Source organism: Drosophila persimilis, unplaced genomic scaffold (assembly GCF_003286085.1).
Source record: "Drosophila persimilis strain 14011-0111.01,24,50 unplaced genomic scaffold, DperRS2 tig00000732-arrow-arrow-pilon, whole genome shotgun sequence".
In the NCBI taxonomy this organism is placed as follows: domain Eukaryota; kingdom Metazoa; phylum Arthropoda; class Insecta; order Diptera; family Drosophilidae; genus Drosophila; species Drosophila persimilis.
The window spans coordinates 826494-851642 of NW_020825345.1; the positions used below are offsets into that span (position 1 = coordinate 826494).

General features: G+C 47.4%; 1 protein-coding gene across 2 annotated transcripts in view; it reads right to left on the bottom strand.

Annotated features, from left to right (window-relative positions):
• The window catches only part of LOC6603686 (RNA-binding protein Musashi homolog Rbp6), a 191880-nt gene that overhangs the window by 112483 nt on the left and 54248 nt on the right, over positions 1-25149 (bottom strand). For both annotated transcript variants that reach the window (XM_026992355.1, XM_026992356.1), the window contains exon 3: positions 11318-11399. In XM_026992355.1, the coding sequence (XP_026848156.1) occupies positions 11318-11399 (82 nt within the window). The remainder of the gene's footprint in view (positions 1-11317; positions 11400-25149) is intronic.

The following is a 25149-nucleotide window of genomic DNA, read 5'->3' on the forward strand; positions in this document are numbered from 1 at the left end:
TCCTCGGAGGGCTCCTCCGAAGGTGGATGCTGATGATATTCCAACCGCAAGGCAATAACCAAAGTCTGTAACTAAAGAGCAGGGCAGGGGCAGGGGCAGGGGCTACGGGGGGGATGGGGCGTGTACTCAGGATTACATGGGGGGAAAATGGTGATTGGTTTTGTGGTTTTTCCATTCCATTTGATATGCACATCTGAAGGAGTGTCTCCCCAACTGCAGGTAACCCCAGATGAACTCAGCCTCCCTTCCCCTCTGGCCCCCCCCTTCCCCTGTGGCCACTCCCCACTCCGTTTTAATTGCCACAACCTCTTGGGCCTCTGTCGACCTCTCCAGCATCTCTTTCATTTCGAATGACAAACTACTGAGAGAATTGCTCTTGAAGATTCAACGGAAGTAAGAAAACAATTGTCTCCGTTTCTCTCCCCCCCCCCCCACCACCACCCTTTGCTGTTGCACCCTTTGCTCGTGCCACTGTTGCAAGTTGCAGTCAAGGCTGAAAATGGGAAGTGGAACATTATATTGTCTATTCGTTGGCTCTAAAAAGCAACAGAAAAGCCGCAAGCCATGCCCTCAACCTTACAACAAGAGACATGGGCGCAGGGGCACGAGGGGCACGGAGGGGGCATGTGGCATGGGGCAAGCAGCACGACAGGAACGAATGAAAGTAGCTGACGGCTAACAAAACTTTCAATCCCTCCATCGAAATGGATGACAGGGGGGTTTACGCGAGGGGGGGAGGGGGGTGACGTGGGGCAACGGCAAACGCATATTCAAATGACTTTTTCGTGTAAAAATTTGCAGAACAAAACAAAACAAAAGGCAAGCCCCGCACCCGCAGACGAGGGAACAATTGCAGAAGGGAATGCAACTGAAGACGGCTATTGGGGGGGCGAAGGGGGGGGGGGGGGGGGGGGGGGCTGTGCCCCAGATTGGTGGCAGGAGAACAAGAGGTGCCAGAGCGACTCAAGAGGCTCTGAAGCGCTGAAGCTTTGAAGCTGAGAGTTGGAGCAGGGGAGCAGGGGAGACTCCGCCAGAGACCAAAAGCGAAGACGGAGATGGAGACGGCGGCGGAGGCGGAGGCACTTCTCTAAGCCTTGGCTACAGGGGAGATGGGGAGAGGGGGAGGTGGAGGGGGAGTCAACGTCAAAATCCCGAAGCGCACTAACAAGCACTTGCACGCCGTCGCCGTGCAGACCCTTCCCCCTTCCCCCGAAGGAGAGACCAGACGAGGGCCAGAGGACCTGAGGACCTGAGACCAGAGACCGATGGCCCGCCCGGTCGCCGAGGCCTTTGTGCGGTCGTTTTTGTGCCCGAAAATGTTTTGTTATGCGAATACCCAGCCATTGGCGGAGGTCCTGCGGGGGGGTATATGCCACAGCTAGAGGGATCACAGCAACTTTCTTCGTCTTCTGGCCACCACTGAGGGAGAGATCTCTCCTCTAAGGGGCTCTCGACTTCTTCTGGCTGAAAGTTCTCAGTGGAAGGAACGTTTATCCAGAGGATACTTCATCGGGAGGCCTCTAGGATCCTCTCTCTTTCCAATCTGAAGGATAATTCCTGGGTGTCACCGCCTGGGGTGTCGCTTATTCGATCCCAAAGATGGTCGAAGATTCTTTCTTAGCCTTCCCCATCCCCCCCTCTGATCTCCGCCCCTCTCTGTCCCCCCCTTTGGCCAGACTGCGCGCTGTCGTGTGAAGTGGGGCCGCGTGCATGAAACTTTCACAAGTGGCTTCCTGCCTTGGCTCTCTCGCACTCCAACCCACCCCCCCTCCCCCCACCCCTCTCTCCGTCTCTCGCACTTTATAAGCCTACAACAGAGGGGGGCGGCAGTCGAGACCGAGACACCTCCTATGCGCCATGCCCCATGCCCCATGCCCCATGTTCCCACACGCCTACACACACTTTTTGCACGTTTTTATGTGCCGCCTTTTGTCTTTGTTGCGTTGTCGTTGTTGTCGTCCTGTCGTGTCCGTGTCCGTGTCGTTTTCCTGGGCACAAAAATGCATCCTTGAACACGCACACTTAACTGTGTGGAGGCCTGCGTGAGTGGCACAGCCCCCCCTGCCACTCCTCTCTCTCCCTGCTGCCTCTCTTTTTGGGGCAGCTCTTGTTGGAGGCTACTCAAGGCACTGGCATGGACACATTTAAGATGCGACGAGACGAGACGAGCCGAGACTATGTTGCCACACCATCAACGAGAGTCCACCTCGAGAGTTTCGCTGTCTGTGTGTGTGTGTGTGTGTGTGTGTGTGTGTGTGCGTGCCCTTGCGTTGATGTGGCAGCCACCCCTGCCCCCTTGCCCCCTGCCACTCCCTATCTGTGCGCTATCTATGCGGGCTCGTGGGTAATTTTATTAATCCCAAAAAAGAGAAGAAAAGAAAAGAAAAGCCTTAAGAAAAAGGGGTTTTCCTTTTTGGGGCGGCGGTGGTGAGGGGGTCAGGGGGGGGGCTAAATATTTAAATGTCCTGGCGGCCATTATGTGGGAATTTATCGATTTAGTGACAGTTTAAGGACACACATTATGGCCGGCCATTTGTTATGTTTTTATGGGCATTCGGTGGCCTGATGCCCCGTCTTGCCTCCTGCCTCCTGCCTGCTGCCTCCTGCCTGCTGCTAATGTCAATTTTTGAGTGTTGTTGCCACATTAAATTTGTGTGCCAGCTGCCGCACACTCCCCGACCCCCCCCCCCCCCCCCCCCTCTACCCCTCTGTCGCTGTCCGACTCCCAGTAGAACGTCATTTAGTTGAGGCTTTCGGCTGCAGAAAGGTGACTTTATTTTATAATTCATTTTATTATTATTATGAAAAGTGCGGGGGCGGTGCAGGGGCAGGGGCGGGGGGCAGTGCGGCTTGTTGGGGCAAGCAATTACAAAGGGGAGAGATCCAGGCAGAGTGAGTGATTAGGGGCGGCGGCAGGGAGTCTGTGGGGATCATAAAAATATGTATATTCTTTCATTCTTTTGGGGGGGCCTTTTTATTTTCATCAAAAAAAGAAAAAACATAAAATGCGCATAAAAATGCGTCGCGAGTGGAAGGGGAGGGGGGCAAGGGCGGGGGAAAGCGCATGAAATAATCAACAGTAACAATGGCAGAGAGAGAGAGAGGGGGAGAGGGGGTAAAGGGGGGGCTGGTAAATTAACGGGCGGGGGTTTTGGTGGAGTGCTTCTCCACACACGAGTTGACAACATCCGAGTGTGTGTGTGTGTGTGTGTGTGTGTGACATCTCAACCAGCAATGGACCATGCCACTGCCTGCCACTGCCTGCCTCTGCTGCCTGCCTCTGCGATGGCCCTAATGGTCTTTTGCCTCCTGTAACTGACTGATGTTGATGCCACACACAAATACACAGAATGAGAGGGCGAGAGGGCGAGAGAGTGGGAAAGAGCAACGCCATAATTAATGATGAAAAATTGCTACCACACACACACACACACACACACACACACGCATACGGACACATGGACACAGAACATATGCAGCAGCCACGAGCCAAAACGAGGGGGGTTGGGGGAGGGGGAGAGGGCAGAGCAGTGGAAGTGTGAGAAAGCTGGAAAAACAATAATGAAAGGCTGCTCTTCAAACGAGGTTCCGAATCTTAGGATACTCTCAGAATAAACAATGCGAAAAGTACTTCAAAATCGATCCAACGTCCAAAAAAAAACATTAAAAACTGATTTCCTTAAATATTCAAGTATATTTAGGATTTTTCCTTTCACTCAATTGAAATATTTGGCATTTTTCTTGTATTTCTAAAGACACAGCATTTCCTTTGCCATTATGCCCTTTAGAAAGAGGCTTCTTGATGAAAGTTTCTCCCCCCAAGGCTCCCCCAGATATGGAACTATCTGAGGGGAAGTACCAGAAATTTTTTACATTTTTTATTGGCTTGGAATTTGGTAACGAAACGCCCGTAACATGCGTCAGATGCCTTGGAGGCATGAGCGGAAAAGATTTCGGCATTCAATAACTGGGAAAATTAACCCTCAATATTTCAGATATTACCAAAAAAAAGTGCTGTACAGCTAGGCTCACTCAATGAGCAGAGTTTTGAACCCAAAGGGCACTTCCGTGGTTTTTTTTGGTACCGTAACATCCGCTTATATTCTGGCTCATTAAGGTCTACCGAATTACTTTTCAAATGGAACAAATTTTGGTTACAAAATTTTAGATATTCATTATTTTTTTGGCAACATTTTGTTCGGATTGGGATTATATTTCTGGAAGATTTCAATGGCCTATCGTTTTGAAATATTATAGTCTTTCGCACGGATTTTCCCCTTGACACCTCTATGATGCTCTGATGCTGTTTCTCTCTCCCCGAATTCCCATGAAGAAACACCAAATTCTTCCTCAGAACCACTCGATTTTCGAACCATCTTTTCACTGTGGAAACTATGTGCTTCGATTCCTTCGATCTCAGAGACTGAAAAATACCAGTCCGACTATTGCCACATGGATACGCGGTATATTCTGCCCCTCGTAGAGTGTGTGGGGCCTCCTTCCAGGGCAAGCAACCCACAGTACCCTCCCCAGTCGAAAGGGTACACGGTGTGGGGGCCTCTGTGGGCCTGGGAAATTAACATGAAAAGGGCAAAGCGCAGCTGCCACTCGCGCGTCCCTCCAAAATATGCGAGGAGATCCTGACATGGCGGGGCGATGCGAGGCCTGGTCAAGATGGGGCGACTGGAGGCTGGAGGTCTGCCAGAAGGTCGGCACACAGAGAGAGTGGTAGAGGGGGGGAGGGAAAAACAAAGCAAAGAAAACAAACAACACACAACAAAAAAAAAAGAGAGCACTTGGGGCATTAAGTGGCGCACTAAAGCGTCGAAATGTTTGAGGGTTTGAGTGGCCAAGTGATTAAATTGAGTTAATTATGTCCTTGGGGAGGGGCGGGGGCGAGGGAGAGTGCTGCAGGACAAATAACAGTTTCAAGTTGTATATAAATTATTGCAAGGATATAAAATGACACACACGAGCAGGCAGGAAGGCAGGCAGGAGGGCAGGAGGGCAGGACATGTGTTACGCCAGAGTGACACAAAAAAAACGATAGAAAGAAGAAAAGGATATCAGGGGATTATCAAAGGAAACCTGCGGAACCCCCGAAAATAATCCCAAACGCAAAAAACAAAGAGCCAGCCTCTAAATCTCCATTAGAGATACATTTTTTGCGCTGAATGGACACGAATATTTCATGTTGCATGCAAATGAGTTGCCGCCGATAATGTTGGCCGATAATTTCCACGAATTTTCATTGGCAAGGAAAATGGCACAGCCATGTAATCGAAGTTCTATCAAAAGCAGCACTTGAATGGTCCCCCCGTCTCTGCCTCCCCGGTCTCCCCCCTGCATCACTCGTTTATCCCTTTAGAATTCCTTTGAAATAGAGGAAGTGCCGCCCCCCCCCCCCGTGCCATCCCCTGCCTGGCATTGGGTATTGTATCGGGGCTCTTATCTGTAAGGCCGTTAAATTTATTATGCAATGCGATTCCTCATTCGATACTCATTTCAGGTACAACACTCTCCCTCTCTCTCTCTCTCACTCTCTTTCTCTCTCTCACTCAATCTCTTTTTTGCCCTCCTTTTATGACTGTCCAGCAAATAAATAAAAGAAAATGAAAATTTAACACTGGTTTAAAACAAGCAAAAAAAAAAAGGTCCTATCTCGACGATAAAAATACCTGAAAATACCACTGAAATGACACTAAAAATACCTAAAAATACTTACAAATACCTAAATATACCTCAAAAATACCACTGAAATTATCTCTACTTAAAAATACTTAAATATACCTAAAACTACCACTGAAATGACACTAAAAATATTCAAAAATACTTTAAAATACCTAAATATACCACAAAAATACCACTGAAATTATCTCTTCTTAAATATACATACCTTAAAATACCACTGAAATAACACTAAAAATACCTAAAAATACATACAAATACCTAAATATTCCTCAAAATACCACTGAAATGATCTCTATACTTAAAAATACTTTAAAATACCTAAAAATACCACTAAAATTACACTAAAAATACTGAAAAATTCCTCAATATACAAAAAAAAAATGCCACTGAAATGATCTCCTTGTACATCCCCAAAAAAGTGTGCACTCGATAGCCCACAGCTCTGGCATTAACCTTGTTCTAGGCGCCAGGTGTTCAAAGAGCAAAATGTTGTCCCTAATAATGATCTGATCGCAGGGCATGTTTCAGCTATCTAGTAGATACGTTCACTCTAGATATGAGCCTGGATTTGCTGTTTCAAAAACAAACGATTTATATGCCCCCGCATACCCTTTGAGTGCAGGGTATAAACATTAACAAGCGGCAGCCAGTAAAAAAAATTTAACTTAATTGCCAAAACACACACACACACACACACACACACACAGATGGAGTAGGGGTGGCATCCACAACAGCCAAAAAAAAAAAGAAAAGGGTGTTGTTGCTGTGGTTCTGTTTTTTCCTCTGCTGCGGACGGGGGCAGGGTCTGCTGTTGGCGTGTGCGTGCGCCGCCGTGCGATATAATTTATGTTTCAATAACTTTCGAAACTCATTGAAAAGTCGCTTATGTTTGCTTCAATGGCAGCAGCAGCAACAGCAGCAACAGCAGCAACAGGGGCAGTGGCAGTGGCAGCAGGCAACAAAAGCAACAGCAAACATAAGGGGAAGAATGCTAAAAGTACAACAATAAATTGTTGGGGATTTACTTATGCGAAAGCGCGGGTGGAGGGTACTGGGTGGAGTAGGATGGAGCCTGCTCCTGCTCCTGCTCCTGTTCCTGCCATTTGCCATTTTACTCAATTTTTTATTGTTGTTGCACTTCAGCGACCTCCTGAAAGTCTTTGTCTTTCGCCCGCACCCGCAACAGCGGCAGCGGCACCAAAAGAAAATTCTCGCTTAAGTTGCAAAAAGTTTTTCCTATTTTTTCTCCCCGCCCCCCCTGCCAGCCTCCTTCTCTCGCGCTCTCTCTCTCTCTCTCTCATTTTGTGAATGTATTTTGTTTTCCATTTGCTGTGCTGTTTTCTATTTTGTATTGTAATGTTTTTTGTTCTTGTTTTTTTTTGTGCTTTTAAAATTTATTTGCAAGTTTTCTAATTTGTATTTCACTTCATTTTATTCTCATTTGGGAAGGGAGAGAGACACACACACACAGAGAGAGAGAGAAGACATGCCCCAGCAAACCAAGCCGAGAGTGCCGCAAAATGCTCGCAAAAGGGCCCACAAGCGAGAGATTTACAAGAGGCAAGTGCGCGGCGACTGCGCTGCCGGACCAAAGACTCTATGCACATGTTTCTACACATTCTGGACACATGTAGCCAAGCCATACGAATGACCTCTCGACCAGTTATCTGTTGAGGCCGAAGACGCATTGCCGGACCCACACGAAGGCTTGCTGCTTTTTTGTTTGGCAGCGCAGTCGCAGCGCACTGTCCTCTTGTAAAACTGTCGCCTACCAGCTCGTTGGCGAGAGTTTTGCGATATCCCTCGCAAAAGGCGAGGGTTTGCTGGTTTGCTGGGAAGTGAGATATCTCCAGGGCAAAAAGAGTGTGAGAGAGGGGCAGGGGCAGGGGCAGATTAGGGGGTATATAAGTATGCAATGCCAATGCCTGCCCTCAGGGGTGTGCGCATATTTATTAACCGCACTGTTGACTCCACGCTGCGGCAACTTTAGCTTGCAGCTTGTTGCTCCATCTCCATCTCTCTCTCTCCCTCTCACTCTAGTACTCTCTCTCTCTGCCTCTGCCTGTGTGTGTGTGTGTTTTGAATTTTGTTGTCGCACCTTCTCTGGAATTCTGTTTACATTTATTACTTTGCGCAAGTTTAAGTGAAAAATTTCCATAAACATTCTTTTAAGCGACATAAAGTTTTTATTAAATTTTGCTAGAGAAATCCCTGACACGATGATATCAGACGGGGAAACATAGAGCACACAGAGCACCAACGACAACGACAACGACAACGACGATGGCAACAAATAGAGCTGCGGAATTTACAACTACAGGAGGAGGGTTTTCCTTTTCCACCATCTCCTCCATCCCCCCCATCTCCAGGACCATCTCCATTCTAGGTACAAGCTTCAACCTGATTGCTGCTGTTGGTGGAAGCTGGTTTTTAAGACACTTCCAGCGACAGAGGGGCACAGAGAGAGGAGAGAAGGTGTAGCAACTGTTTTACTGCTGGCAGTACTACGGGAAAGAGATACGAGCTCTAGGGTTCCTTCCACTGATGCTGCTCCTGCTCTGCTCCTGCTGCTGCAGCACGCAGTTCATAAAAATTTTGCCAGCCAACATGACATGCACAAAGGCGAAAGGACACACGGGACTCAGAGCTGGTCGCAGAGCTGCGAGTGAGTGAGAGACAGTGAACACACACACACACACACACACACACAGAAATGTGAGTGAAAGAGACACGAGTGAGAGGGAGAGGGGGAAAAAAACAGAGAAAGACTGAGAGAATGTGGCATAAACTTTCGTCGCTTGTTAACCTGAGAGCTAAGAGCAGCAGGCAGCAGCACCAGAAGTTCCCTTTCCACTGACATTAGATGAAATTCAATTAAAACAAAGATATATTTCGTGGGGCATTCCACCAGCAGCAGCCAGGAGCAGCAGCCAGGAGCAGCAGCCAGGAGGAGTGTCACTTCTCGAGTTGTTTAAAACAAAAAAATGCGCTTAAAAAACGAACCAACGAACGAACGAATGAATGAACGACAGAGAAATGTGTTGGCTCCCTATTTTTTGTTTCTCTGTTTCTTGTTCTTCTTGTTGCCGCACAGTACATTGCGTATACGCCCCATAAAACGCTTAATTAGTGCGAAAAGAAAAGCAGCGCATAAACATTTGCTAGTTTGTAAGTGATTTTTCCCCCCGTTTTTTTTCTCTCTCTCTCTCTCTCTCTCTCTCTCGTTCTCGTTTTGAGTTTCTCTGCTGTGGCGGGTGGGTATTATGGCCTTTTAAGAGAGAATCTTACAAAGAATAAATTATAGACTCAAGCGCAGATACACGTAATATACCATTACTCTTTCCATCGATACCTTTTGGTAATCTCTTAACCTTTCTTTTGGGTGCAAGTAATGTAGTTAGAGTCGGTAGAAAGTTGGGCAAGGCTACTCGTTGAAGATGGAGTTATTATATAGGAAATTTCGCTAGGAAACAACGACAATCTTTGAGGGGAATGAGAGAACTGCATGGCGTGCGATCGCACTTCGAGTTGGAGTTGGTCTGCGAACGAAACAAATATCGAACAGGATCAAACTTGCTCGGGACGGGCGATAACAGCAGCCAGCGGCCGCCGTCTTCTCTTATCTTTGCTTCTCTTCTCTGCCATTCTGCCTGCGCAATGTTTGTGTTGGCGCGCCGAACACTGATCGAAACCGAAGTTGAAGCCGAAGCCGTAGCGCTGGTTGTTGGAGTTGGTCTGCGAACGAAACAAGCATCGAACAGGATCAAACATGCTAGAGACGGGCGAGCAGCCAGCGGCCACCGTCTGCTCTTCTTCTCTGCTTTTTTTTCTCTGCCGACCTGCCTGCGCAATGTTTGTGCTGGCGCGCCGAACACTGATCGACACCGAAGTTGAAGCCGAAGCCGAAGCGCTGGTTGTTGGAGTTGGTCTGCGAACGAAACAAGCATCGAATAGGATCAAACTTGCTCGGGACGGGCGAGCAGCCAGCGGCCACCGTCTGCTCTTCTTCTCTGCTTTTTTTCTCTGCCGACCTGCCTGCGCAATGTTTGTGCTGGCGCGCCGAACACTGATCGACACCGAAGTTGAAGCCGAAGCCGACGCGCTGGTTGTGCTGCTCGTGCACGTTCACATGTTCGGACTTGTTTTGTCGCGTGGGATTCGAGCATTCCCTTTCGTTTTGTGCATGATGAAATTATACGATACAAGGCGGAACTCTTTTCGGTGTTTTTTCTGGCTTACTTCGTTCTGCGCTCTCTCTCCCTCTCATAGCAAACATGCCGTCAAAGCTCTCTCAGTAGTGCTGAGCGTAAAATCAGACCCGAAAGAGTGCGAATACACCACGTTGTATGGTTTCAACATTGTTTTTGAGCTTTCGCTAAGACAAAAACTACGAGTAAATGATCGATTACTGTATTACTGATGCTCGTTGCAGCTCCTTTCGATGGCAAACTCCAATCAAAGTATGGCCCCCTCGTGGCGGCCATTTCTTAAGAAGGGTATCAAATGCTTCGCAACTGAGTGTCCATTCTGTTTGAATAGAGTAAATGTAGCTGTAAATGTATGTAAATCGAAATTGACTCTTTTTCAAATGTCGCCTCATTATTCATACTGCCAGGCACCGCAGAAACCCAGCTAATTTACGTTAAGCATTTTTAAATAAGGTCAAAATGGGTCGGCCGAAGGGGGGAGGTGAATACAGGCTGCAGGGTGGGCAGGACGAGTGGGGGGGGCGGGCTTGGGGCTGTAGCTGTATGGTTCAGCCAACTGAATGTTGATCGAAACCGCAACAAATGACAAACGTTCCAAGTGGAAAATACACAACACGGAAAGCACACAAACGAGAGACAGGGAAATAGAGAGAGACAGAGAGAGAGAGAGAGAGAGAGAGAAGAAAAGTAGTAGACAGGGAGAGAGACAGAGGCAAACAGAAAAAACGAGAAGGAAAATCAATGAAAATGAAAACCAATTAGCGGTTAACCAAACTGTTCAAATTTGGAAAGGGATGCGCGCAGCCGTGCATGGCCATAAACAACAACAACAACAGTGCCGGCAGCACCAGCGAAAGATACACCCGCAACGGGAGGAGAAGGGAGGGACGCGAGAGAGAGAGAGAGAGGGAGAGAGAGATAAAGCCTGGGATGAGTGATGGAGAGAGGTCAACGGCAACAGCAGCAACAACAGAAGGAGGTTGAAAGGTAAAAGGTTGCCACAGGTTACAAAATTTATTACGCAGAAAATACATATATATATGTATGTATGTATGTATGTATGTATGTATGTATGTATGTATGTATGTATGTATGTAGGTTATGCACGAGAATATGCAATAATTAAAATCAGTTTGCAACACGACACCATTTTCGGTGGCGCGGGTGGGGTGCGCGGTCTCCATAGAGAATTAATTGAGAGAGCCATAAATTAGAGATACATTTGGGTATATGTATGCCCGAGAGCTGTACATAGATACAGATTTTGGTGAGGGGTAAGATCGGAAAAAAGCCAAGGACTACACAGGAAGATATTTTCCATGGAAAAAGACCCAAAAGAACTATCTGGAGCTAGATGGAATCCCCTCCAGATAGAGGTATAACTTAGACTCGATGGCCATTGGGGCTGCTCCACTCACCTGGATCTACGCGTCGTGGGATCCTTCATGACCATAGCCTCTGAGATTTCGCCATAGCGTCCAAAGTAATCGCGTAAGCTCTCTGGAAAGGCAAAGCAAATAAGAAAAGTGTATTAGAGATGAAAGAAAACAGGTACAGGGGCTCCTCCAAGTCAATCAATCAATCCATCAAGCGGCGTATGTGCATCCGCTGGGAATACTGGGGGGCCGCACAAGTACAGTTGTCATCAAAATCACAAAATCACAAAATCACGACACAAAAAGTAACTAATTTTATTTATGCGCTTCATAAAAAGAGAAAAACCCACGAAAAACGTAAACAAAATCGCAGAACATTTCATGGTTTTGTGCTGGACATTATTCACATGCTGCATGGGGCATGGGGCATGGGGCATGTGGGGCACGTTTACCCACACTCCCCGTATGGATGGTTCTCCACTTCAGACGGGTACGTCGGCAGCTGTTGTCTGCGGTTTTGTGAGCTAATCTGGTTCTGCCACGAAGAGGAGGACTCTGCCACAGCGAGAGGGGTTGGGGAGCGGGGGGGAGGGATTGGAAAAAGCACTTCAGCGGCACGTACGCACACAAACGCAAAACTGAAGTTATTTCAACAAAATTGCCAGACAAATGGGAGGAAAGCAGCAGCAGAGCGGGAGGGGGGGGGGGGGAAGGAGGAGTAGGAGGAGTAGGAGCAGTGGCAGTGGCAGCAACAACGACAGATACCAAGCCTCGTTGGCTGCGATTTAATGCAGCAGCAGCAGTGGCAGTGGCAGTGGCAACAGAGAGGGAAAAAACCGATAAAGTCATCTCTCATGGAGTTCTCTCGTGGAGAGAAAAACAACAGCAAAAAGGAAAAGGGAAGAGAGAGTAAAAGGAGACCCCCCTCTCCCTCCCCTAATCCAGTCGAGAGTGTCGACGCAGGGGCGTCATAAATTCAAACTACAATAAAAATTCAATAAAACAAACGATTTTTATTATTTTTTTTCTTTTTTTTGTGCCGGGAAACGGAGTTCCGCCAAGACGCTTCTTTAGCCATAAATGTGGTGCGATTTCTCGCACCAGCCGCAGGCCAAAAGGACACCATGCAACACACACGCACACACACACACACGCACCACCAAGAGTCAAGGGGCAAGTGTGTGTGTGTGTGTGGAGCAACTAGTTGCGCCTTGTGTCGATGCAGACAGTCCCCGTCCCCCCTCTCCACCCTCCTGGGGGTGTACTAGTGGCATGTGGCATGCTTCTCTCCCTCCCTCTCTGTGTGTGTGTGGCAGTCAAGTGGGGGCAATGCAACGCGAAACGCGAAGCGCGTCGCGTGATTTACATAAGTATGCACAATAATTATGAACAATAAAAAACAATTTGTTTGCTTATGACAGTTTTGGAACCATAAATAACAGCAGCAACTGGCGCGCTCGAGTGTGGCATGTGGCATGTGTGTGCGCGAGAACCGGGCCCAAAGTGGCTACCAAAAATGCCATGGGGCAGGGCAGGGCAGGGTGGGGTGGGGTATGGTATGCGTGTGTGGCATGTAAATTGATGGCCAGAGCCGAAAAACGAAAAAGGGTTGCGTATGCGGCGCTGCAAAGTATGCTACACTTTAATTTTTAATGGGCAATTGCTCCTCGGCCACCGTGCCACAGAGCGGGGGGGTGGGGGGGAGGGGGCGGTGTACAATGTGGCACATGGATGATGGGTGTATATTCTGTGGCATGACTCGCCCATTAGCCGCAAGGTGAGGTAAATTAGATAAACCACAGAGAAAGTTAATCGCACTTTTCTACTTAGTAATCGTATATCCCCCCTCCCTCCCTCCCCCCTCTCTCTTTTCTTGGGGTATTTTCCAGCAATATATCTCCCTCTTTTGCTGCTTTTAATCAACTTATTTTCGCTTTGGTTTTTCTTAAATTTTCCCTTGATTTCCAGCCTCTTTTCAAAGAGTTTCCCCCTGGGCCATCAATCATATTAATTCGGGGCTAATTTCCTATAGTTTTTCCCGGCAAACAACTGTCCTGAGGCCCTCGAATCTGTGTCAAAATATTGTATCTTCGGTCCACTGCTGGCTGCTGCTTCGATTCCCCCCCTCCATCGATCGACATTCGATTGATGAACCTTTCAAAGGTTTTTTCTGGTTTATTCTAATTATAATTGCATTATTGGCTTCGTTTTGCTTTCAATTCGGTTTTGATTTTGATCCCGTCAGGTGTCCCCCCCCCCCCCCCACGCCCTTCGCTCCATTTTCAGAATTCGCATCAAAATTCCAAAATGAAGTCATCATCAACATGTCAATCACAACCCGGGGCCCATCATCGTGCACTTTGTCAGAGAAGGAGCACAGGACATGGGACACAGGACACGGGACACGGGACACGGGACAGCCGCATGGACACGTGGAATACCTTTCCGGCCAATTAACCATTTCAGCATTTCTCACAGTGCACTCCGCCGCTGCCCGCTGCCCGCTGTCCGCGTGGGGACACCCACTGGACCCCCTCTATTCCTATCTGTCTCCCCCCCCCCCGCCACGCCCCACCAAAGGGACTGTCATTCCATTGCGACGTTCATTTTTGAGTGACAGCTGCAAAGTTTGTTTTGCATTTCATATTTGCGAGCTCTCGTCATGCAGTCGGCTACAGCCCTCCCCCCCCCCCTGTCAGAGTCCCCGTCTGTCCGTCAGTCTGCGAGTGTGCTCAGCGCCAACTGTCACTTGACTGCTGCTGCCTCACTGCCCCCCCTCCCTGCCACCACCGCCCACTCAACATGCAACATACTGCCTCCGACGAGGTGCCCCCCGACGATGCCCCATCGCTGGACAGGGCCAATAGAATGCACAAACAACAGCAACAACAACAAAAATATGTGTGAATGTGAAAAAAAAAGAGAAAAACGAGGGAAAAGGGAAAATGGTCAACAAATTAAAACGCGGAAAAATAAAAATAAAATTAAAATTTATTTGCTACAACAACAGAAAAGTCCTCATATAAATAAAACAAAGAAGAGGGGAGGATAAAGCAGAGGAGTAGAGGAATTTGAAGAGTAGAAGAGAGGGAGAGAGAGGGGGTGGGGGGGGAGCGAAAAAGAGCAGCAACAGGAAGGGGCAACAGGAAGGGGCAATATATTGTAAAAACCGGACGGAGGAGGATGGAGGAGGCGGAGGGGAAGGAGGGCCGGCAGCGACCAGAGGCAGGCCAAAAAAGCCAAACTTGGATTTAATTAAAATGTTTACCACAGTCATTTCATTTTCATAGCCGGCAAACATAAATTTTGAAACGCATCAGATGGAATGGGCTGCCACGGACGGGGAGGTGCCACAGGAGGTGCCACAGGAGGTGCCACCGGTGGTGGCAGAGGCAGTGGAGGAACCACAGAGCGAAACAGCTGCAAGAAAATGCCAAAAACCATTAAAGTTCTTGCCATTTCACTCGCACACACACCAACACACACACATATATCGTATACACACGATATATATATCGAATACAAAGAGGGAGAGCGAGCGAGCGAGAGATTTTGATTGTTGCATTTGTGGTTTTTGTTGTTGCTTTTGTGCCAAATAAACGATCTAGAAAATGCCTTCAATCTGCTAAAGCGAGATGGAAAATGTATGTATTTTCAGGTAATTAGTTCAAGCAGTTGCCTGCCCCTTCCCCCCTCCGCCCACCCCCCTCGCCTCCTCCACAAACAAACGACCTTCGACCTTCTACAGTGTCAGCAGAAATATATCCCAAATCCATTTAGTGAAATTATTTATATGAAAACTCTGCCAAAACCCCCCCTTCGCCACCCCTTGTATCGCAGACCGAAAAGGCAATCCGTTTTGCGGTTGCAGGCATATTAACCCCTTAACGTTCCACACAAAGCCCTGCATCCACTGTATCCCCACCCCTCCCTCCCCATCATTCATTCAATCCATCCCTTAGGAGGCCAGGGTAGGCCACACACACCGCACATGTTGTCAAAAGCACAATGCTGAAACCATAAATTTATGTGCTTTCTATTGTTTTTGCCAAAGAAAGCGGAAGTTCTGTGTGTGTTCTTCTCTCTCCCCAGCGGAGGGAGAGAGACAGAGAGAGAGAGCAGGAAAAACCAGAGCCAGAACCTGAACAAGAGGCAGGAAAAACTAGCAACAAAAAGCAGAGTAGAACAGAGCAGAGCAGAGCAGAAGAAGCTGAGGAATGAGTGGAGTGGAAGCAAAAAAAAGGTGTGCGCAAAGGGATTTCAATCAATTGTGAGGCAAACGGCAACTGGCAGCCAGCAGAACAGAAAGCAACAAAAACTAACAACCTCTGACTCTGCCACCAGTCACGGGAATGCCTGGCTCATGCCTCATGCCTCATGCCGCATGCCTCACACCGCCAGCCATGCTCTGATTCTGTCCTCTTCTATCGTTTGTTTGAAAACGCAAATTGCTATTTTGTCTGAACAGCCCAGAGAGAGAGAGAGAGAGATGGCTATAGGAGAGGGAGGTGGAGAGGGGGAGATGTGAAGCCCTGTTGTAACACATCCTTCCCCACTCCCCTGCACGACCGTGTGGCATCATTTTTCATGCGCTCCAACAACTTTTGACAAAGGTCGGTCAAGCAAGTCTTAAAAACTTTGCGACAAGACAACGCACGTTCCACGCTGCCCCCCGCCCGTGCCCCTGCCCCCGCCCGTGCCCTTCCACTGCCTTCCTCCTTCGCCTATTCGCTTAGTGAATTACTCAGGCTTTAAGGGGTTAACGGGGCTAAGGGGGTTAAGGTTCAGGCCCCTGCACACTCACACACCCCACACACACCCCACACACACCCCCCAGGGGGGCAACGCTGGTAACAGTTGTCGCTGTTTGCTCTTCGCCCTAAGCCGTAAATAATAATATTTAGACAAGTTGGCAGCACCGAAACGCCTACCGACAGAGGTACGCCACAAAAAAAGAGAGAGCAGGCTGCACGACGAGCCATTGGGGGGTCTTACGTATAACAGTTTATGTAACCGGTATAACAGAAGATGAGAGATAAGCGATAAATCAGTGAAAGCCGCGAAAAGAGTTCAAATAACATTTCAATGAGGGTATACAAGGCATCGGTATAACAGTTTCCTGGGTATAACAGTTGCCAGGTATTCAAGTTTCTAGGTATAACATAGAAAGTGTATACTACTTCTAGGTATAACAGTTTTTGGGCATACAAGTTTGAAGGTATAACACTTTCTAGGTATTCAAGTTTCTGGATATACAAATTTCTGGATATAACAGTTTCTAGGTAAAACAGTATCTGGGTATAACAGTTTCTAGGCATGACAGTTTCTAGGTATACCACTTTCCTGGGCATAACAGGTATAACACTTTCTAGGTATTCGAGTTTCTAAGTATACATGCTTATAGGTACATTTACAAGTTTTTAGGCAGAACATTTTCTAGGCATAACATTTTACAGGTATAACAATGTTCAGGTATAACAGTATCTGGGTTTAACAGTTTCTAGGCAAAACAGTTTCCAGGTGTAATTATTTGTAGGTATTCTGGGTATAACAGTTCCCAGATTAAACAGTTTATGGGCTAAATAGTTTCCAAGTATAACAGTTTCTAGGTAAACAAGTTTCTGGTTATAACAGTACACAGGTATATCAGGTTCTGGCTATAACAGTTTCTAGCTATAACAGTTTCCATGTATAACAGTTTCTGGGTATATGAGTGTAACACTTTACAAACATTTATGGATTTTATTTTTAAACACATGTAGAACAGTTTCTCAATGCAAGGCTTTTTCGCCTCAACGGTTTATCTGCATTTACATCAGCTCATTCATATGTGGGCTGAGCTCTTGTTGGTATAACAGTTTATGCTTTCACCAGTTTGTTGGCTACCAATTTCCCAGTTGTTTAACAGTCGGAACATTCATTAGCAATTGAAAGCACTTGAAATAACCCAAAGGAATGTAAGACCCCCCCATAACAAAAACACCCAAAAATTCCAAAGACATTCAAATACAGATAACAGTGATAAGAGTGCTTTGCATTGCATAAATGATTTAAAGATCAGCCCCTTTGTTCTACAAATCGAACCCCAAGCCCCTATAGAAGAGTTTCAATCTCCCGAAAGAAACATCTTCTTCGAAAGTTCTCCCACAAAAGACGATACAGGGGGAGAACCCTTTGAAGACGCCCTCAAAATAGTATCAACAAGAACTTTAAAATGTTTATCAACGTGTTCCAGTGTTCAATTCCCATCTTTACTTCTCTCTAACTCCCTCTTTGATCTATAAATCGAACCCTTGGCCCGTATATGCCACGCATCCCTGTACGAGTGCTGAGAAGACCCTCTGCTGGAACTACTCCACGAATATCTGAAAGATACTCTTGTACGTCGTTTTTGGGGGAAGAACAAAAAAAAAACTTTATTCAAATTTTGCATCTTCGTGAAACTTGCTTAACCCTCCTCGAAATGGGTGGAAAAACTTGTTTACAAGCGTCAAGACATTCAGTTTTTTACCTGCTCTACGTGGGGCAGATGTTTGCCCAACTTCCGATGCGATTTATAGGAGGGGGCAGGGGCAGGGGCTGGGGGCAGGGGACCCAAAAGTCCATAGACTTATGGATTGCTATGGCACTTACCATAATTGCATTTTGGATTTCCAAGGAAGGAATTTTCCTGGACAACTTTGAATAATTTATGTGTGTGCCTGTCTCTGTCTCTGTTCCGCTCTGTGCAGTTCAAAGGTCGAGCGGAGCGGAGTGGAGTGGAGTGGGGTGGGGTTAAGGCAACGCACAAATTAAAATCAACGCACACCAAAATGTGTGATTGATGAATGGCTCTCCATCTGCCCCTCTCCGAGAGGGAGCCTATCCCATTGTTCGGGTCAAGTCATTTAAATATGGGAATTGTTGGGACAATGGACAATGGGATAATGTATTTGTGGGTGGGGGGGGGGAGGGGATCACAGATAGATATATTCCAAGGTAAACTCTGAAAACTAAACAGAATGTCAAAAAATCAAAGTCCAAACAAAAGGAAAACAAAAGGGGGAGGGGGTGGGGGGGGGGGGGGGGACGGGGGAGCGGTAGGTAGGCTTCAAGCTGAAGATGCCACGACGCTGGCTAAACAAAAGGCGGTTTCAAAACTTTTCCACACACACACACACACACAGAGAAAAGCAAACTTTGAGACAACTTTTGAGTGCAAGAGAGAGAGAGAGAAAGAGAGAGGTAGAAACGCAATGAGACAGAGAGAAAGTGGAAAGTGGAAGCTGCTTATCTCTGGCAGACACACACACAGAGAGAGAGACCCCAGGGCGGCAGCATCAAAAGCATGCTAATGTCCAGCAGCCCTGGCCGCAAATATTGCCCTTGCCACGTGCCCCCGTGCCACCCCCCCTGGAATGGACACAGACAGAAGCCAAGAAGTCAAGCACAAAAAAGGGTCAAGAGGTGGCTTCAAAGGAGCTTCTCTACGCAGGATATGCGACTCTGCAACGCATACGAATCAATTGATTTTTTGGTCGGTTGGGGGGCAAGGTCTTGGGGGGGTGGGGGGTGTGGGGCAGATCCATTGGTATCCATGGGCGGATGAAATGTCTCCGTGTCCGTCTCCGTCTCCGTCTCTGAATGCAAAAAGTCTCTTCCTTCCTTCGAGCGCCTTTTTTTCTTCGGTTTTTATACCCGATACTCAAAATGAGTATTGGGGTATATTAGATTCAGCATCAATAGCCGAGTCGATTGAGCCATGTCTGTCTGTCCGTCCGTCCGTCTGTCCGTCCGCCCGTCTGTCCGTCCCCTTCAGCGCCTAATGCTCAAAGACTATAAGAGCTAGAGCAACGATGTTTTGGATCCAGACTTCTGTGATATGTCACTGCTACAAAAATATTTCAAAACTTTGCCCCGCCCTCTTCCGACCCCACAAAGAGCGAAAATCTGTGGCATCCACAATTTCGACGATACAAGAAAACAAAAAACGCAGAATCGTAGAAGATGACTATATCTTCTAGAGTGTACAATCTAAATCAGATCGTATAATTATTATAGCCAGAATTAAGAAAACAATTTCATTCTTTCTCGCTCTGTCTCTCTCTAACACACAGGTTTCATGGTCGGTTTTGCCAATTGCAAAATATGAGTTCAAGGATCTCAGAACCTATAAAAGCTAGAGCAACCAAATTTGTTATCCACACTCCTGTGATATCGGACCTTGACCGTTTCGTGTCCAAATTTCGCCACACCCCTTTCCGCCCCCGCAAAGGACGAAAATCTGAGGCAACCACAAATCTCAGAGACTATTAAGGCTAGAGTAACCAAATTTGGTATCCGCACTTCTGTTAGATCTCACTATAAAACGTATATCTCAAAATTTCGCCTCATCCCCTTGCGCCCCCACAAAGGACGAAAATCTGTTGCATCCACAATATTGCAGATTTGAGAAAACTAAAAACGCAGCATCATAGATAATGATCATATCTATCAGATTGCTGAATCTGAATGAGATCAGATCATTTTTATACCCAAAAGGAACAAATCAATTTGCAGTGGCTACGCAGCGCGTGACGTCACGCTCAGACTGATTTTCTGTCTCTCTCGCACGCGCTCTTTGTCGTGTCGTTCGATGTTAGCGGCGTCTGCCGGAGGATACTGACCATACTGACTAAGTATCGGGTATAAATGTAGAGTTGCGGTCTCCGCAGCAACTCACAACGTTCCCCCTCGTTTTTTTTGTTTTTTTTTTTTTTTTGTGCGTTGCAGCCAAGTGGAATAAATTTCCAGCATTCAAGGTAAATCGTCGTGGAAATCACTGAAAGCAAATTAAAAAGTAACACGGGGGGCAGAGGGGGACAGAGGGGGGTTGTAGGGGGACAGAGAGAGAGAGCGAGTCAATAAGGATGATGAGGATTCGAGTGTATTCGAGGAAGAGCTACAAAAGGGTCAAGCCATCGTCGCAATAAACCAAAATGCGGCGATCGAGAGAGAGGCGTTGCCCCGAGCCGTGGCATGGGGCAAGGGGGCAAGGGGGGCATGGGGCCCCCTAAAGGATTTCCTTATAATTTATTGTGAATTTATGCGAATCATTTCCAGTCGGATTGCCCCGGCAATGGCGATGCCATCGTAATTCGACGACGGAGGAGTGAGTGCCCAAAGCCGCCAAGGATTTTCAACTTTATAATTGAATCCATTACTTAGGAAACGTGCGTCCAAGATTTCGATGTATTAAAGTGTTTGGGGCACCGGCAACCCCCATTCTCCTGACGAGCCTCATCACGAAACAGGCGCTGATTGCCGGGGACCCAACCCAGGACGATGCCAGCGACGCGGGCAAGGGTGAAAGCGAATTAAGTTTTTTGTTGGTTTTCCCCGGCCTCGGCCCCGCCCCAAAATAAGTTTTAATTACGGGCATATGATGGTGGCCGATAATAATAATAATAATAATAATAATAATAACAACGGAGCGAAAAATGAAAAATGAAAAACGAAGCTGGAAAAACTTTTGGCGCCAAGGCAAAAGCCGAAAGAAAACCCCAAGCGGGCGGCAGACGAAAACGTAGGATCCACTGACTGAAAAATTCTATTATAATTAATAGCAGAAAATTATGAAATTAATGCAGAAAACACCACACGAACAGGCAGCCAGGCAGCGGCAGGCAGCAGGCAGCAGGGAAACATGCCCCAAAAATTGGATTCATTAAAAATTGAAGTGGGTTTCGGGAACGGGGGGGTGGGGGGTTTCGCCCCCGCAAGAGACAAGGCAGAGATAGAGATGAGAGTGAGTGCCTGCCTGCCCGTGGATTATCCCAAAAAACTTGGCTCGAATGCAGCGAAAAAGGGTTCGAAGAAGGGTAGGGGGATGGGGGCGGGGGGCGGGGGGGTGTTTCGGGTGTACCCACAATAATTGAATCTCTTTAGGTCTCTTTGGATTTCTCAAATCACATTTCACAACTGCTTCTGAAATTCTGATGAGGGACGGGACGCGCAGCCACGGATTACGGATTATGGATTACGGATTACGGATTACGGATTAGAGGTTACAGATTTCACACTCGACTGAGCAGATAATCGGCAAACGGGGAACGGAAAATGGCAGCGAGAGAGGGAAACGCTCTTTGGTCTTTGAGCATCGAATGGAATCTGGAATCTCATGATATTTCCTATTAGTCGAACATTCTCTGCTTTATGTGTGTATCATTCTTGGACCAGTCATACGTGAAGTATTCTTCAATGCCACATAAGACCCCCAAAGAAGCTCCGACTGCCAGGAGAACCAGGGGCCAGAACCTTCTTACGGTTTCACCTCCAGCCTTTGCCTCTTTCCCTAAAAAGGGTATGGACCTTTGCACAAAAATCATTTGAAATCTATCAGAAAATTGAGTGTTCACGGTTCTTCTCAATAGCTGCCACTTCTAGCACGATTTTACCCTATAAATCGAATGTTTTCCACTCTGTAAATCATCTCAAAAGGCAGCTGATGGAAGAACCTCCAGAGGAAGGAGGGAAATGGGGAGATGGAACATGGCCAATGGTCGCGTTAGGTCTTATTTCACACTCCTCGATCATGGCAAACTCTGGCAAAAATGGCAAGGGCCGCGGCTCTACATTTCAGTAAGCAGAGAGCTAGAGAATGTAAACTGGTCAAAAGATATCTATTGTGATTCGAGTGTCTCCAAGGGATTTGCTTTGTTTCTTTCGAGACATCTTCTCCTTGGAGAGTGTACCTTTGCATCCTTGGCACTTCTATTGGCAAGGACTCCCGCCAAGACTCCTAGTAGAGTGTCTACGGTCTGCTTCCGCCATTTAACCCCTACAAATGCTACCCGTTGATGAGAAGACCCTCCGAAAGAGTGAACAAAGAGACTTCCACTCTGATATCTATCGTATATCATTGCGATATCTGTGCATGTAGCCCGTATCTATCCTGCGGGCTGTAAAGGAGCCTCTTCTCGTTTTCCCGGTATCCATTTTCGCCACTTGAACATCTGAACATTTCATTTCATTTCATTTTCCAACTGGATTCCGCTTGCGCCGCCTGCTTTTGTTGCACGCAATTTTTCATACTAATTACCAAGCAATTTAGTTTTGTGTGTTAACACTCCGCTCCACGGCTGCCACGGCTGCCACGTTGATTGGCATTGGCAAGCGGCATTGGCAAGTGGCAGTGTGCCAGTGGCAGTGTGGCAAGCGGCAGTGGCAGCGGCAACGGCAGGTGGCCGCCTCATTAGTGGCTTAACTTGCTATACAAAATGTGGCACTTATGGCAAACACAGAAGCAGCGGCCGAGGCGGCAGAGGTGGCAACATGAAACATGAAAAAGCAGCAGCATCAAATTGACACTTAACCAGAAAGAGGGAGAGAGAGAGAGAGAGAGGGAGAGGGAGAGGGAGAATCAAATGAAGGGCGAGGTGGGGCTGGGGCTGGGGCTGGGGCCAAGAGGCAACAATAAGCAGCCACACGTTGACCAGGCCAAGAGGATGTGGCTCGATGGCAGGACAGGACAGGACAGGACCAACGGGAACAACAGCATTGCCAACTGTGTAAACAAAAACGACAATGACGACGACACACACACAGAGAGAGAGAGAAAGGACGAGGAAACGACAAGCGACATAGCCCTGCCACATATCAGTCAGAGCAAAGGACGAACACCCTGGGAGAGCCGACCCATGGAGATCCGCTTTAAAGTCGGGTCGCCGGGGCACTTGTTGGTGTCCATAAGCTGGCTGGGCAAACAGGCAAACAAAACCCAACTAACAAGCCATAAGATGACAGCCTCTGCCTGCCAGCCTGCCTGCCAGCCTGCCTGCCTGCCTGCCAGTGACAAATTGTGCCAAATCGAAATGGCAAACAGAATGCCAACAGCAGCAGCAGCAGCACCACCACCACCACCAACACCCCTCAGCAGCAGTGAAGAAACAGAAAGAAAGAACATAAAAGATAGGTAGAGAGAGAGAGGGACAGGCACATGGGCCAGAGAGGAGAGGGATCGTCTATAAACAGAAGCAACAAATATGCAAAAATTTCTCACACAGCTGCTAATTTGCCAAAAATCTAAAAAGGAAGCTGAAAAATCAAGAGAATTAACAGAGAAACCCCCCCAAGCCCCATAGAGATCAATCTTTTCTTTATGATCTACGGTGGGGAGGGGGGGCAGCACTTACAAGTACAGTTGTGTACAACAGTTGATGGGCACAACATACGGGGTAGTCCTTCCTTGAAACCTTTGATTTCTGAGGCTTTTAGCCGACAACACACACACCCATAGCAAATCCCGAGTTAATTCCAATCAAGAAATGCTTCCTCTCCTTAATCGAAATCCTCAAACCCTCCTCCTTCAGAGTGTATCCAAAAATATGAGCAACAGTTCGCCCCCAGAAAATAGTTACAGAGAGGATAGGGAGGAGCAGGCAGGAGCAGGCAGGAGCAGGAGGCGTGGGTGGAGTGGCGGCGATATTGATAGGCAGCAATCAAGTGTGCCACGGGGCGTATGCGCAACGAGGATTGCAAGATGGAAAGTGGCAGAAGCTCCTAGGTCCACTTTGTGCGGCATTAGCTAAACAAATAATCATTACATTTTCCATTTGTTTTTTTGAATGCCTGATGCCCGCGTGTGCCCCCCCTGCCCGCCCCGCCCCGCCCCAACTCTCGTTCCGCCTCCAACTGTGTGTTTTCTGGAGTGTATCGATGGCCGTGCCGCACCGCGCAGGCAAATACAAATCTCTCACGCATTCACGGCACGTACCACATGATGCCTGGGCCGTGGCTCCACCTCCACCTCCACCTCCACCTCCGCCGCCACTTGACGAACGTTGAGTTACAAGCAAACAGAGCTCTCTTGAGAGGCGCATAAGCTACACCAACCCCTCCACCCCGCCGTACACTAAGCCCTGCCCCTGCCCCTGCCCCTGCCCCATCGCGCCCCATCCATTCCCATTTCTACTCCCATCTTTCACTCGCATTTAAAAAAGTATCAATTTCATTGTTACGCGAGCTTCACTCCACTCCACACTCCACTCCTCGCCTTCCCCTCCTCCTCCTCCTTCGCCTCTTCTGCTTCTGCTTCTTCTTTCTCTCTGGGCTTCCTTTCAGTGTTTTGGTTCTTTATTATAAATTCCCCTAAAGAAGAGTATTAGGAGTATTATGGTAACAGAAAATACAACACAAAAAAAACCCCCCCAGAAAATACAAAAAAAAATAAGGATATAAAGAATAATCAAGTATACTTATTTTTTAGAAGAAAATTTTCAAAAAATATCTAAGAAATATAATTATTAGGAGTATATGAAGTGCAGCTGTCGTTTGGTTCCTTGAACACCTGGCCTCTGGCTACTAAATGCCAGAGGAATGCCCCTCCGATCGAATACCAAGCAGATCTACAGAGTAGAGAATGGAACCTTCCAAAAGAAACCCTTTCCAAGATTCACCAACAGTTGAACGATTTCCAAAGACGAATCCCTGGCCTCTTTCAACAAACTTTCTTTGCAGAAAAGATGGCATATAGAAGATATATATGCCTATGCCCGATCCGTATTCCCACCTATAATCCGTAATCCCCAGAAGTTTCCCCTCAATGTTAGGGCATCAAATGGGGGGCATAAACCTTTCACATTTCTCTTTCGCATTTTCATTTGGCTCTTGGAAAGTGAAATAAATTTTGAAACGGCAATTGCACGGTGGGGCATGCCCCATGGCAATATTAGATGAACATTTTCCGCCAGGACCCAACGACAGGGTTGGAGGAGGGGGGGGGCAAGGCAGGACAACAAATTATTGCCCGGTCATGACGTGAGTTTTCATTCGACTTTGACTTTTTGCATAAAATTTCAATAAGGCGGAGAGCACAAGACGGCAGGCAAATGAGTTTTTCTTTTTCCCATGCCCAC